Genomic DNA, 14856 nt, shown 5'->3' with positions numbered 1-14856 from the left:
CCTTAAAGCTAATTTTTGTGACTTAAATATACTTTTGGTGTGCCAGGAAGCCTTGACAAAGAGTTTAAAAGCCTTTAGACTGAGATCATGCGTATTTATTCCCTGTGTGGTTATTTCTCGTATGGTTATTAGCAACAGCAAGTACAGTTTCAAAATTTACATAGACTCATGGCCAAAACCAAGTTTGTTCATTTATTTTTAAAGACAGTCTTACTCCCTAGCCCAGGCTGGCCTCTAGCCCAGGCTGGCCCCAAACTCATGGTGATCCTCTGCCTCAGCCTCCCAAGTGCTGGGATTAGAGATGTGAGCTGCCCTGCTATGTTCTTTATGCTTTGTTTAAAAAAATATCAAATTATTTGTACTTATGAGTCCTGGTTATCAAACTCAGGCCCCCAAGTCTGGTCGCATGTGATTTTACCTACTGAGCCATCTTGCCAACCCTATTGTTAGTGCTCTTAAAAGAGTCTAGTTGCAGTATTTGGAAATATCTCACAAAACATCTAGTAAGCCTTGTGGAGAGACATTTTCTTAGCTGAATTCTATGTTTAACAAACGACAGTGCCATCTTTAATAAATACTTCTTTCCACTGTGGGGTAACGGTAACCAGTGTCCTAACACCAGCCGCACACGTGAACGCACTCCTTCTTAAGGTGAGTCAGTCCTGCCTTCAGCCTGTGTAGGTGTGCCTCAGCCCTGAGATCAGGGAGCACAGGCATCGCAGGCACCAGGCACGTCAGGCTGGGGATCCAAAGGTGGACCCTCAAGAGGAGGAGCCAACCCATCCTGGTTGGAGGATCAAGTAGGCTTCCTGGGGAAGGAGGCTTTGAGAGGTTTGAGCATGGGGGGGGGGGCTGTGGCCTCCTGGAGTGTGGTGGGCATTCTCCTGGGAGGAAGAGAAGGCAAGGCAGAGGTCTAAAGTTAGCCTTCCTAGGAACTGCCTCCAGTTTCCCTGTAAGCTTTTGTGGTTTTGCGTACCCAGCAGGTAGGCATGAGTGCATGCTGACATTTGAGCACTGAAGCCCTGTCTGTGGAAGCGCACACTGGGTCCTGAGTTACTGCGGTCGGTCGGCTGTGCTACTCTCACGGTGTATCCCCAACGCACGGTCCTAGGTGTCCTCTTATGGGTGTGTGAACCCGTTGAGGCCAGCGGGTCCAGGGGCTTAGTGATGTTGGTGTCGTTTGGATCCACAGGCCTGACATCCACCTCCTTTTAGAAGATAGTAGAGGAAAGCATGGCCACCTGCTTCCTGTCCTCTGAAATGGCATTTCCTGTGGGTGCTGCTCTGTCATGAGGTGTCCTCTTGTCCTGAGGCGTGGAGAAACCACATCCTCTTCGGAGCCTTGGGATCCCTCGGTGGCCATAGGTCTGAAGCATCCTGAGAGGTGACATTTCCAGTCACCTGAGTCACCCGACGGGGAGGTCTCATACCCAGAGATTTTCTTGAGCTGGGCCCCTTGAAGGAGTCGGCGAACTTGGGACAGACAGGTGACGGCTTTACTTGGTCTGGATTGTAAATAGAGAGTCGGGATGGTCTGGCATGCGAATTCCTTTTTGTTGTTTTCTGGGTTTCTCTGTGTAACAGCTTTGGCTGTCCTGGAACTCACTCTGTAGACGAGGCTGGCTTCGAACTCACAGAGATCCGCCTGGCTCTGCCTCCTGAGTGCTGGGATTATAGGCGCGTGCAGGGCATTTCCTGTAGATAGTGGAGAACCTTGGCGAACACGCACCAGCCCTTTTTGCATAAACCTTTGCCTGAGCAACTTGCACAAGATTCCTTCAGAACCTGGCGTGTTTTACCTTATGGAAACTCATCGTGTTTGCCTTTCTGTCCTGGCTGCCTAGGAATTCAGAGCCAATTAAATAGAGCACATAGAAAGTCATTGCTAAAGCTTTTGAAGAAAGTACACAAAGTCCTTAGGAAAATGCCTGACTAATGGCACGAACATGTGGTGTTCCAAACAAGTATCTGAAAACGACTGTTGGGGTCAGCAAAAAGAACGCTGTGTGTGCATGTGCGTGCGCCTGTGCTTGTGTGTGTGTGTGTGTGTGTAGGTAGAGACAGTGAGAGGTATGTGCTCACATTGTGTGTGTGTGTGTGTGTGTGTAGAGACAGTGAGAGGTATATGCTCACATAGATGTGTGTGTGTGTGTTTGCACTCAGATGCGTGTGTCTTACATGTGTAGGCCAGAGATTGCTGTCTGGAATCTTTGATTACTTTTCACCTTATTCTCTGAGATTGGATCTCTCGCTGAACCTGCAGTCACCCATTACCGGCTAACAAATTAGCTCCCAAAGCCGCTTATCCCTTCCCCTCGCCAGCAGCTGTCTTGCGGACGTCCACACTGCCACGCCAGGCTTTTCTACGGAGATCCAAACTCACGTGTTCATGCTTGCTGAACTTCTCCATAGCCCTCCCTTTTCGGTCTTGAAATGTAGCGCAGGCTAGCTTTGACCTTAGCCTGAGGGAGCTGAGACTGCAGAGGCTCAGCCCCAAACTCCGCAGCCACGACAGGATTTAATTTTCAGTTTCTGGAGATCGTTGCAAAGCATTGCTCCAGTGCAGTTGGTGGAGCTGCTCTTTTAGGCCATAAAGCCAGAGTCCTGAATTTAAGACTAGAGTTTCTTACTTTAGCGCGGGAATAACAGCAGGACTTACACTGCGTGATCCTCAATGTGCCGGCACACAGACTGTTTACTACTTCACTGAGCCCCCCCCCCCCCCCCCAACAGGTCGCACACAAACGTTGACATTATCGGTTGTTGCTGGCTGACATCTTCTCAGCAGTTGTTAGAACAAGTCAGTTCAGCACGGTGTCTCGGTGGAGGGCGCACAGTGGATCCTCACCCTTGTTTGCCAGGTGGACTCTGCGTACATTTAAACTCCACGTCAGTTTGCCGGTGTAAGAAGCAGGGCTAAGTTATATAGAGTCGTGAAGTAGACAAGCCCGTGGAGCGTACGCAGGCCAGGATACAGTACATGGTGCTTCTTGAGTAAGGCTTTGACACCTCCGCACCACTACCAGATGCTGCTGTGGTTTGGCTCTGTGAGGACAGGGATTCTGGGGCGGTGGAAGTCTGAGGAGGGAGTGGCCTGTTCTGTGAGCCACGTAGAAAGGGTTTTGAGCTGTTGCTCCTGCCAGTATCTGATTCAAGCGCTGACATCATTTGTCTAGTTTCTCATGCCTAGGATACTTCTAAATTTCGATTTGGTGGTTCTTTTAGTGACTGTAACTGAACCTCTTTCCCTTTTGAATCCTCTTGTAACCTTACAACGATTTTTCAAATTCATGGGTCAGACTATTTTGGAATGCAGCTTTGATGAGAAAACCTGAATTTTGAAAGATTACCCTACAACCTACCCAATTTCTAAGTCTTGGATAGTTTTCCTTCCCTCCCTTCCTCACTTTCTTCCTCCTCTCTTTTCGTCTTTCTTTTTCTATTTCTTTGTTTTTGTTTTTGTTTTCAAGACAGGGTTTATCTCTGTAGCTTTGAAGCCTGTACTGGAACTAGCTCTTGTAGACCAGGCTGGCCTCAAACTCACAGAGATCCACCTGCCTCTGCCTCCCCGAGTGCTGGGATTAAAGGCGTGCGCCACCACTGTCCAGTTTATTCCTTTTGGGGGGTCACATGGGGCTTGAACTTCATATGTATTTTAGGAAGGGAATGGCCTTGAAACTCTGATCCTTCAACCTCTGCCCCCATAGTGTTGTGATTCCAGGGCATGCCCCTCAACTCTGGGTTAGTGTGGTACTGGGGACGGAGCCCAGAGCATGTATCTCAACTCTGGGTTAGTGTGGTGCTGAGGACGGAGCCCAGGGCTGTGCCTCAGCTCTGGGTTAGTGTGGTGCTGAGGACGGAGCCCAGGGCTTTGCCTCGACTCTGGGTTAGTGTGATGCTGAGGATGGAGCCCGGGATTTTGCCTCGACTCTGGTTTAGTGTGATGCTGAGGACGGAGCCCGGGATTTTGCCTCAACTCTGGGTTAGTTAGTGTGATGCTGAGGACAGAGCCCAGGGCATGCATCTCGACTCTGGGTTAGTGTGATGCTGAGGACGGAGCCCAGGGCATGCGCCTCGACTCTGGGTTAGTGTGATGCTGAGGACGGAACCCAGGGCGTGCATCTCGACTCTGGGTTAGTGTGATGCTGTGGACGGAACCCAGGGCGTGCATCTCGACTCTGGGTTAGTGTGATGCTGAGGATGGAGCCCAAAGCTGTGCCTGTCAGGCAAACATTCCACCATCCGGGCTATGTTCCCAACTCTTTAAAAACGAGTTTATTAAAAAAGCCAGGTTTTGTTTCTCTCTTGACATAGGAGCTCACTTTTTATTCCAGGCTAGCCTTGAACAGGAGGCAGTCCTCCTACCTCAGGTTCCTGAGTTCATGCCTCAGAATTTCTGAGTGGAATTATGGGTGTGAGCAGCCACACACAGCGAGTTAACTAATTTTTAAATGTAGTTTATTTATTGAACCATTAATGCCCATACTCAAAAGGATTTCTGGTGTTTAAATGACAGTGACAGGTGCTAGCGGGGAGAAGGGGGGCGGAATGGGCACTGGTTAGCCCCTTAGTTCCCACTGCCAGCCTCAGTCGCTGTGCCTGGAGAGTGGGGTGGGGTGTGGGGAGGGGGTGGGGATGATACCGGCGTTTCTTCTGCCGGTTTTTCCCCAAGTGTTCTGTACTTCGGGGCTGTGGATGCTTTAGAGCTAGGTTCCCTGTTTACAGACTGTTACTAAATCTGTATCGGTTACTAGATGCTTCCCGATTTCAGAGAAATAAACAGAGGCACCAAACGGGAGGTGCTCCCATTTGAAGCACTGCCTGGAAATAAATCAGTATATTTAATCCTGGAAGTGCATCACTATACTTAATCCCACGGTCCAGGCATGCAATCCCTGCGCCGTTTTAGCAAATCCCGCCAATGCTTCTGTTTTACCTTTTTTCAAAAAAGTTACTTCACCGTGAATATGAGGAAATAATAAAGTAGACTTCTGGAGGCACACTGGGGGAGGGGCAGCAAGTAGGACCCTGAAAGTAACCTAGCTGTTTCCCTGGGCTTTCCTGTGTGTCTGTCTTTGTAGGATGCTTTTGTCTTGGCTTCCCATCTGTTTCCTGCTCTCCAGAGAAGAGGCTTTCTGCTTCACGTGCCCACTCTGACCTTCTTCATCCCTTAGCGCTGGGTGCACACCTCCTAGTACACACACATGTTGGTGCGTGCAAAGGAAACGTTCGTGGTGAACGCTTGTGTTGCATGGAATGCTGATTTATTCGGCATACTCTTAACAGCAGATGCTTGCGATTTCGCCTGCTGCTGTCTGTCCTTCCTTGAGAAGTGATTGGAATACCCTTGTGTGGTTGTCTGGTCCTGCTTTGATCAGCAGCCACCACGTATTGAGGTGCTTAGACTTACCGCACACATGAAAACATTCTGAAACTGCGGCTCTAGACTGTCAGGCTCCCTAGCTGGGAGCTTCAGTGTGGAAGCCACGACGAGGGAGTCTCACTGAGATCCACGGGCAGTCTTTTCGGCTCTGCGCTGTTTGGACTCACGTTGATTTGGCCCACGCCACGCGGAGCAGACAGACACAGTGAGGCTGGTCTTTCATCACAGAGGCAGCACACTGTGTATTGTTCTGTTTGGGGTTTGTTTTCCTTTGGCCAGCGAGCAGGAGCCTCCCATTTTCCAAGCTGTAGTAACACCCCTGGAGGCTGGCCTTCTCGGCCATGCCTTCCCACCCCTCAGGCTCCGCACATCCAGCCAGTAAGGCTGACCCTTCGTGCCTGGGAAGCCGGCTTCCTTTCCGTCCTCTGGCCAGTGGAGTGTGTGCCCGTGCCTCAAGCAGCAGGGGACTCTCAGCTGTCCCTGCTGCAGGCTTTCTGACCACGGTTCTGGGTGGAGAATGCAGGCTGATAAGTACAGGACCAGTGGGAGAAATGACAAGAAGGAGCTGGTCATCGAGTCCCCCCTGCAGTACAAGGATCCAGCCCAGGGAGACGCGGAGGCGGAGAGCTCCGTGCTGGTAAGAACGCGGGCCCCACTCAGGACTGTGGCTGTGCGCGAACAAGTCTGCCAACGCTTGCTCTGACTTTCTGACTCGCTCCGCCTGTCTCTGGCTAGCTCTTTTCCTTCTCTCTCACCCCCTCTCCCCTCCTCCCCTTGTAGGCTGACCTAAAGCCCACTTCCATTCTTCCTGGGTGAGGAGAGAAATGTTGATGTTTGTGGGTAGACAGGTTTCCAGAAGGAAACTCTGCATAAAACAATTTGGTATTGTTTAAAATTTTGTCACACGTTGTTGCAACATTTTTCAGAAATAAACCCAGCCAGGGACGTTTTGATAGCGACCTGGGATTCGGAAAGAAAGCACTTGGTAGAATTAAACTTTCCTGTGCATTACCTCCTTACGTCCGGGAGAAAAGAAGGCAGGTGCTGAGGGCTCCCAGACTGCTGGCATTCTCTGCGCCTCTCTTGGGTTTTCTTAACTAGGGAGTGTGCTTTGACAAAGTCAAAGAACCTCCGCTGTGAGGCAACTGGCAGAAAAGCTGATGTCTTAACATTAGCTAAATTCACAGCAGTTTGTGAGTCAAGTGCCACGGTCGGCTCTGGGAGGGAGGATGTGAAAAGTGCCTGTGTTGATGGCCGTCTCTGAGTAGGCTGTGCTTCCCTGTGGAATTCCTTTAGTACAATAAAGGCATATAATTTTTTAAGCAAGCTGCAGAAACCACCAGCATCTCTGCAGAGGAGACAATCGAGCCTTTCACACGATCTGTTGAAGGGATTGTCATGCTGGTGCCTGGCGTTTCTACGTAGCCTTTTTTTTTTTTTTTTACTTTTGCCTAAACGTGGATGTTTGGTTGCGGCTGCTATAGTGTTTGGTTTCTGATTAATAGCCGTGAGGATGGAAACTTAAACTTTCCGAGAGCAAACCTGACGTGAACGGATCGCTTTCCCTTGTGACGGAGGAGGTTGCCTTCAGAATGGCTTTGCTCATCCTAGACTGGGTCGGTCAAGGAAGCTGACCCCCGCCCCTCCTCCGCCCAGCAGACGATGTTTTGAAGCAGTTGTATATTCCTTATCTTAGATCTTTCTTCTAGCTCCACGGCTTGAGCCACCTGTGTGCCTTCTACAGTAAACAGTGTGTGGAAGTGGGAGGAAGTTGTGTGGTTTGGGTTCCCCAGAGAATATCCTTAAATGTGTTCTGTCGGGGTTCTCCTGGTATCCAGAATTAGCTATGCAGAGGGTTGAGCGGCTTGTAGCGATGTTGCGATTTTTTTCTTAAATAACATAAAAGTGACTTTTGAAACGCTGGCTTCTCCTTCTGGTGTTCAGTCCCCCCCCACCCTGCTCATGCGGCTAGGCGGTAGTTATTTACTTAGCACACATCTCCCTCCAGACAGTCCCACAGGGAACAGCAAAAGACAAGGCTGGGCCGGCTACAGCTGTACTTGGGGAAATACTCCTTGGGGCGTGGAAACTTCTGGTGCCGTGGAACGGTCCAGTTCTGTGCACCTGCAGAGAGGTAGGTGTGTGGAGCTCCAAGGAAACCGATAAGTGAAGACACCTTTCTTATCTGCAGGGGTTCCCCTTCCACACCAGATAAGAGGGGATATCAGAAGCCAGGATATGGGGGGGAGGCTCACTTCCCAGGCAGATCTCCTTGCTTGGGAAGATAGCTGCCCACAGCAAAGGTGATCTCAGCAGACTGCTGGGGACACAGCTTGTTCTCAGGGGAGCACTCTGGAGTGTGCGGTCACAAGATCAGTTTGTCTGGGTGCTAATCCTTAGTTGAGCCCCATTAGCCCCTGTACCTAAGCCTGTAATTTGAGTGAACTATATGGAGAGATGTTTAACTACGGGGAACATAGTTCGTTTAGGAAGTAACATTTAGTTATTGTTTTATCATTATTTATTATGATTTAATTACTATTTATTATTATATAAAATGTATCAGTAGTCTCTAGGAGACAATAATAAACATTTAGAAGGGACAGCTGATAGTTAACAGGGAATGTAAACAGTACACTCCCATCCCTGGGGCAGGCTCCCCGTCCAAAGCCTCTTCCTGTGTGCGAGGCCCCAAATGCTCCGCTCCTCAGCCACACCGAAGCCCTGAAATAGTTACCTGCTCGTCCCAGTCTTCGGAGGTTGACATTGTTACTGATCTGCTCGCGTACTTCCCGGCTTGTCCTGTGCGTGTCAAAGCACAACTCCTCTACATCTGTCTGCTTTGGAAAGTACATGAATAAAGGTACATTTCTCCCGAAACATATCAAGAACCATGCATGTGTGTGTGCACGCGTGTGCGTGTGTGTGCGCCTATCAGATGCCTATCAGAAATGGAGCTCATGTCTCGTCCCTCAGGTATAAGGAGCGTCAGTTCCTGTCTGCATCTCATCCCCTGCCTTTGAAAGAACACATGGCTACACCTGCCTTTAGTGTGTGGTTCTGGGGATCAGATTAAGGTCCTCAGGCTTGCTTGGCGAGCACTTAGCTGACAGCTATCTTCCCCGCACACAGAGGCCTTATTTTTAATGGTTATGTAATATTCCTTTTACGTTTCTGCTGTAATTAGTTTGTGAATGTACTGGTGTGTGTGCGTGCGTGTGCACGCGCGTGTGTTTTAAAGTGAATGTACTGGTGTGTGTGCGTGCGTGTGCACGCGCGCGTGTGTTTTAAAGTGAATGTACTGGTGTGTGTGCGTGCGTGTGCACGCGCGTGTGTGTTTTAAAGTGAATGTACTGGTGTGTGTGCGTGCGTGTGCACGCGCGTGTGTGTTTTAAAGTGCTTCCCACCACCCTGCTTATCCTGTAAACTATTAGACGTTTCACCTTGCCCTGTGCTTGGCAGTAGTGTTTGCTTTTCCTTGGGCCTGCCGCGTTTAGGGTTTCCCTGAGCAGTGTTTTTGTTTGTTTGTTTGTTTTCACAGGGCTAGGAAGGCCATTGGTGGTGGTAGTTTTGTTTATGGATAGGTTCTTAACTTCCAGACCACTCTGTCTTCTTTCCCAACAAGTGTTGCAATTACAGGCGCAGGCTGCCACACCTGGCTGGAAAGTCAGTTTTTTGTTTTTTGTTTTGTGTGTGTGTGTGTGTGCGCGCGCATGCGCGCGTTGTTTTAGTCTTGTTTGAGTTTTCATGACAGGGTTTCTCTGTGCATATCTCTGGCTGTCCTGAAACTTGCTTTGTAGACCAGGCTGGCCTTGAACGCACAGAGATCCACCTGCCTCTGCCTCCCGAGTGCTGGGATTAGAGGTCTGGGCCACCTACCAGTACCCAAGAACAGCTTGTGTCTGGATGGGTAAAGCCTCAGAGACCAAAGGGCTCAGCTTATGGGTCGACTTGTCTCTGCGTGGTAGCGGAAGGTGAAGGAGACCTGTGTGCCTGTCCACTCAGATTCCTGCGCAGACCATTGATAGTGGCTCTGTGGCCGTGGATGACGCGTGGGGAGAGCCCTTGGGATTCTTGCTGTCTGTGTATTGTCTGTTCACGGGGGCGGGGGGGTAGCCCCACTCTGCCCTCCAAACTTTAAGGTGTGGTTGGTTCTTGGGAAGACCTTATTCTAATGGTTGCTTTCCAGCCCTCTGGAGGAAAAGGGTGTGGTGTTCCCAGAGTTCTAGATCAGTGGAGCGTCCGTGTTGGGTGTTTTTGTGAGGCAGGTAGGGCTTGTAACACTGGTCTTGGTTTGAGAGTTTGGGCATTTGGAAGATGCCAGGATAGGGAGGAGCTGAACTCTCCAGCAAAGGGACTCATGTTTTCACAGACGTTGTTTGGGTCTTTTTGTATTTTTGAGGAACTTACAGGCATCGACAGATGAGTTTGAGTTCTGACCGGAATGTTTGCAGTCAGCCGTGTTCACTGTGCAGGGAGGTAACCACTCTTGTGCCCCTTGTAGAGAAAGAGGACCCGAGAGGACCCAGCTTCCGGTGCATCAGTCCCACAGACAGGGAGGAGAAGTCGAGGGCCTTTTCTATCACGGACTTGTTTTACTGGAGACACCAAGTGAAGGAAGACTCGGGCCCTAAAGTGCAGGCCTGCGGGCAAGAGTTTAATAGCCTGTAACACGTACTCACACCGAGAAAGAGCTGCATCTCTGTAGGCTGCCTTAGGAGGAAGGCTCACCGTTGGTGTTATTTCATGAGTCATTTCTTTGTTGTCTGTGTTTCAGTAGTGTGAGGGTTAGGAACGTTCCCGCCACCGTTGTGTGATGACACTTTTTCAGGTCACCAAATCAGGACATTTCCTTCCTGAGAGCTGCAGACACTTCATTCCTGTGCCCCTGTTTTTCTGTTTCATTTGCTCATTCTTTAGTTCATTCGGCCACACGTGTAAGACCTAAGATCTACACTGGGGACACAGAGGCCTGTCCTTCTGCGGTATTAATTAGCTCAGAAATGCTCTCGTGGTAGCCACAGTGTGTGTTAGTATCACCCACCCTTTCCGAAGTCTTAGAGAACACTAAGCTCATCCGCTGGAGGAAGGCCATGCTCTGGGTATCCCCCCCCCAGAAGCTGTAGGCTCTCCAGTAGGCAGGGGCTCCCACCATTTCTGGAGCTGTTTGCACAGGCAAGGCTTCCACTCTTACATACTTGCTTTGTTGACTAATCTAGGAAGGAAACTTCATGAGTGCACTCGTTCCTAGAAGGGCAGGGCGACTGTCCTAATGGTGTCCCCCAGGGGTTCCGTGCCTCCGTCACTGCCCACTCTCATGCCAAGCTGCCTTGGGATTCTCGCCTTGTAGAAAGGAAGACCTGCTTCTCTGTGGTATTTCCTTTCTCCTGCCATAAAGTGCATGCAGATTGATCAGCCACTGTCTTATACAACAGGGTGATACTCCCTGACTTTTATATTGGTGGAATAGTTAAAAAGCTAATCCCCTGCTGCACACCAGGCACTGCTAGATGCACGATTTTGTGAGCTCTCACAACCCAGGAAACAGAGTCTTTGCCGTTCCTGTTCAATGAGGAAACAGGCTCCCAGGGGCTTGGCAGTGGGATCTGCATCACTGTAAGGTGCAGAGCCAGGATGGCAGAGTCCTGGTCAGGTTTCCTGAGATCTGTAGCTGTACACGCACACATGCACACGCATGCACACGCACACACTCAAACACACGCACGCACACGCATGCACACCCTCTTACTGATAGACACAAAGGTTTTCACTCAAGCCTGCCATTGTGAAGGGAAAGGCAGATAAGAAAGGTCAAAAGCCCTCACCATAAACTTGAAAATTCAAGCTGGAGAGATGGCTCAGTGGCTGAGTGCTTGCTGATCTCACAGAGCACTGAAGCTCAGCCCCAGGACCTACATGGGGGGCTCACAATTGCCTGTAACTCCAGCTCCCCGTGGGTACCCTCATACACACGCAGCATGTGCACACTTACACGTAAGCACACAGATCTCAACGTGCACACGCACACACATGTCTGAGCTTTGGCAGTTTTATCTGTGCAGTGAGCGGCAGATGGTAAATTGCCACTCAGACCAGACCAGGGCCAGGTCAGGACTAATATCATAGAGATTTAATTTTAAGCTTTAAGCTTAGTTATGTTTAAAGGTTTGGTTTGGGGGTTTTGGAAGCTTCCTAGTTAAGGTTACTGTTGCTATGGTGAAATACGGGACCAAAAGCAAGTTAGAAAGGGTTTATTTGGCTTACACTTCCACATCATAGTCCATCACTGAGGAAGTCAGGACAGGAACTCATTCAGGGCAGGGACCTGGAGGCAGGAGCTGAGGCAGAGGCCATGGAGGATGCTGCTCACTGACTTGCCCCTAGGGCTTGCTCACCCTGCCTTCTTATAGAACCCAGGACCACCAGCCCAGGGATGGCTCCACCCACCATGCTGGGCCCTCCCTCATCCGTCACTAATTAAGAAAATGGCTTATACTGAACAACAGTGGTGCACATCTTTATTCCCAGCACTTGGGAGGCAGAAACAGGTGGATCTCTGTGAGTTCGAGGCCAGCCTGGTCTACAGAGAGAATTCCAGGACAGGCTCCAAAGCTACAGAGAAACCCTGTCTCGAACCACCACCACCACCCCCCCCAGAAAAAAAAAAAAGAAAGAAAATATATAGGGGAATTTTCTCATTTGAACTTCTATTTTCAAGTGATTCTAGCTTGTGTGAAGATGACGTAAAACTAGCCAGCACGGCCACCAATAGATTGGGGCGACATTTCCTCACGGACGGTGTTTGAGTCTGCTGTTTGGAAATGCGTGAAAGGGCAGCATAGTTTGGGACAGTGGCTAGGAAGATATTAGAAGCCCCTCTTGGGCCTCCAGACTGCTTATGAAGGTAAATTTAGAACCAAGAAGGCCTGGACTGTATAGTTTCTACATAATTTTCTAGAAGCTTGAAATCCTCTGTAATGTGATATAATAGTTCAGAACACCTAGAAAGGTGTTCTGAAGCCGAGGAAATTTGCAGGGCCCTCACTCCGTGAAAGCGTGTGGGCCTCTGACCAGCAGGACCCTGAGGAGGCTTCCTGGATGGACGTTGATCCCACGAAAGTTCCTCCCAGGGAAAGACTTCCAGGAGCCCTGCTCACTCCGGTGCTGAGGACATGCTTGCATTTCTGTTTCCGAACAGTTCAGTGTGGGTAGGAGCTGCACCGCTCACCCCCAGGGGACTGGGATTGCCCGTACTTCCCACCTCATGGTCTTTCCTGACTGTCTTCTGTAGAGGAACGGAAACATGGCTTCCTTGCTATGCTGACGCTGGTCTTGAACTTGACTGTGGTAATTTGTGTCCGATACCTTGGCGTCATTGTGTGAGGGCCACGCTCTTGTTCCTCCTCTTCCACCTTGAGAGGATTAGCTACTTGACACCCAGCTGTATTACATCGCTACAGAGAGAAGGCACGATGCTGAAGGAAGCAGCTAGACCCCAGGGCGGCATCCCCAGCCACGCTGCTAACATCGCTTAGTTGAGTTTAAGCTGGTAGTTTAGTTAACTGTTTATCACTTGACTCGGGTACACGAGGGCAAACTTAAGTTCCCAAAGTGAAGCCTTCTCCCGTGTTTGGTGTTGGTGTAGGTGCTGCTACCTCTCTTTGCCACCAGTGCCGCCGTCTTCCTGGAAGCAAAGCAGAAACTGTGGCCATGTTGGGTGTTAGCGTGCACTGTGGATGAGCTTTGCACGCTGGCTTCACAAATCCCCATCCAGTCTGTGCTTGGCGTAGGACAGAAGGAGCACAGACAGGAGGGGCTTCTCCAGGACCCTAGGTGTACCTCACAGGTGGATCTGACTGCTCCATCTCTGCTGTGGTTTTGGTTTTCTTTTCCTTTTTTTTTTTTTTTTTGAAAGTTTCAGAAAGTAACCTTTTGCTTCTTGATGTCACACCCTAAAAGTAACAGAAATAGTATGTAATTAGTGCACACTCTAAACTTTCTGGTAGTAAAAGTAAGGTAGCTTGACACAGGTATAATTGACATTTTAACCAAGAATTTCTAATAAATTACTAATCTTTTGAAAATATCAAGGTAGTTGTACTTTCTTTTAATCAGACTGATTTTGATGTTTAGTCTCTGCTTACAGTACAACTGAATTCGGAATAGGTGTGTGTGTGTCTGTGAGTGTAAGTGTGTTTGTGAGTGTGTGTGAATGTGTGTAAATTTGTGAGTGTGTGTCTGTGTGACAGCATGTGTGTGAGTGTGTGCATGCGTGTGTGTATCGGTACGCTGGTGAATGTGCAGGCCAGGGCTCAGCCTTAAGTGCCATTCCACCTTGTTTCTTGGGGACTCTCAATGGCCTGAATCTTCCCAGTAGGTTAGACTGGCTGGCCAGCAAAGCCCCGGGCACCCACCTGTCTCCATCCTTGCGGCACTGGTATTATAGGTGCCGCCACCATCTGCTTTCTCCTGGATTCTGGGGATTGAACTCAGGTTCTCACGGTTGCAAGGCAAGCACTTCACAGACTGAGCCATCTCTCCAGCCCCGGAATAGCCACACTTTAAGTGCTCAGCGGTCACATGCGGCTCGTAGCCACCTCATTAAATGCCACTGAATATTGCTGGTCCATAAATTTACACATTTAGACTCAGAATAGGAATTTGTCATGGAGGAGGGTGAGTCACTGGATGAGGTAACACACTTGTGAATCTTCAGGAAGAAAGCAGATGATGCTAGTGTAAGCCCAGGTATTCCTTGCAGAGTTCACTCCTAAAGTGTGCGCTTGTCTGGTGGCATCCGTGTGTATCCATGCATCCGAGCGTGTATTTCAGAGTAAGATTATTACTATCCTCCACCCGGGACGTGCGTGTCGTTGAAGCAAACACTCTTTTTCTCCGTGGAGCGAGACTGTCAGCCTCCCCGACGTGGCGCAGTTAGCTCAGCCGTGCTCAGAGCTGGGCAGAAAGGCCCTGTCCTCATGTTAGCTCTGGACACGTGGAGGACATGCCTTGATGCAGAACAGAGGAGCGAGGCATTGGCTGCCTGCTTCCATCATGCTTGCTGACCGTGTGGTGGGGATAGTCCTGGCATGGGCCTGGGAGACCTCGGGGTTACCATCTGTGCGATCGTCCTAAGTCCTCTAGCTCCTCTGAGCTGATTCCTCAATGTCTATGAGATATGATGTGTAGCCTGGCAAACGAGGTGCCAGTTGAGGGGTCAGATTTTCCTGAAGCTGAACTGTGCGTGGTTACACATGAGCCCTGTAACCCAAGTGATGGGCCCCGGCTCTGTAGGAGGGCTTGTGTATTGAATAATACATTGAATAATACAATAACCCCACGGCAAAGAGAATAGAAACCCATTTTACGGATAGAGATATTTGTGTATTTTTAAGTTTTTTATTACATTTAGGGGTGTGTGGGTGTGTGTACAGGTTGTATTTTAGCTGCTGAGTCATGTTCTGTCCTCAGAG

At 49.6% G+C, this 14856-nt stretch overlaps 1 protein-coding gene across 33 annotated transcripts in view; it reads left to right on the top strand.

The window, feature by feature from the left end:
- Dock9 (dedicator of cytokinesis 9) overlaps positions 1-14856 on the top strand; it is a 252259-nt gene that overhangs the window by 93433 nt on the left and 143970 nt on the right. For 8 of the 33 annotated variants that reach the window (XM_075949325.1, XM_075949322.1, XM_075949316.1 and 5 more), the window contains exon 1: positions 5726-6020. The exons of 23 other annotated variants lie outside the window; for them this stretch is intronic. In XM_075949325.1, the coding sequence (XP_075805440.1) occupies positions 5901-6020 (120 nt within the window). In that variant the 5' untranslated portion in view covers positions 5726-5900. Of the gene's footprint in view, positions 1-5698; positions 6021-14856 lie in introns of those variants that run through there. 2 more of the 33 variants (XM_075949320.1, XM_075949295.1) reach the window with 2 other exon arrangements.

This window comes from Microtus pennsylvanicus, chromosome 15, assembly GCF_037038515.1.
Source record: "Microtus pennsylvanicus isolate mMicPen1 chromosome 15, mMicPen1.hap1, whole genome shotgun sequence".
Classification (NCBI taxonomy): domain Eukaryota; kingdom Metazoa; phylum Chordata; class Mammalia; order Rodentia; family Cricetidae; genus Microtus; species Microtus pennsylvanicus.
The sequence above is the reverse complement of the archived record's forward strand: the minus strand, read 5'-3'. Positions and strand labels throughout refer to the sequence as shown.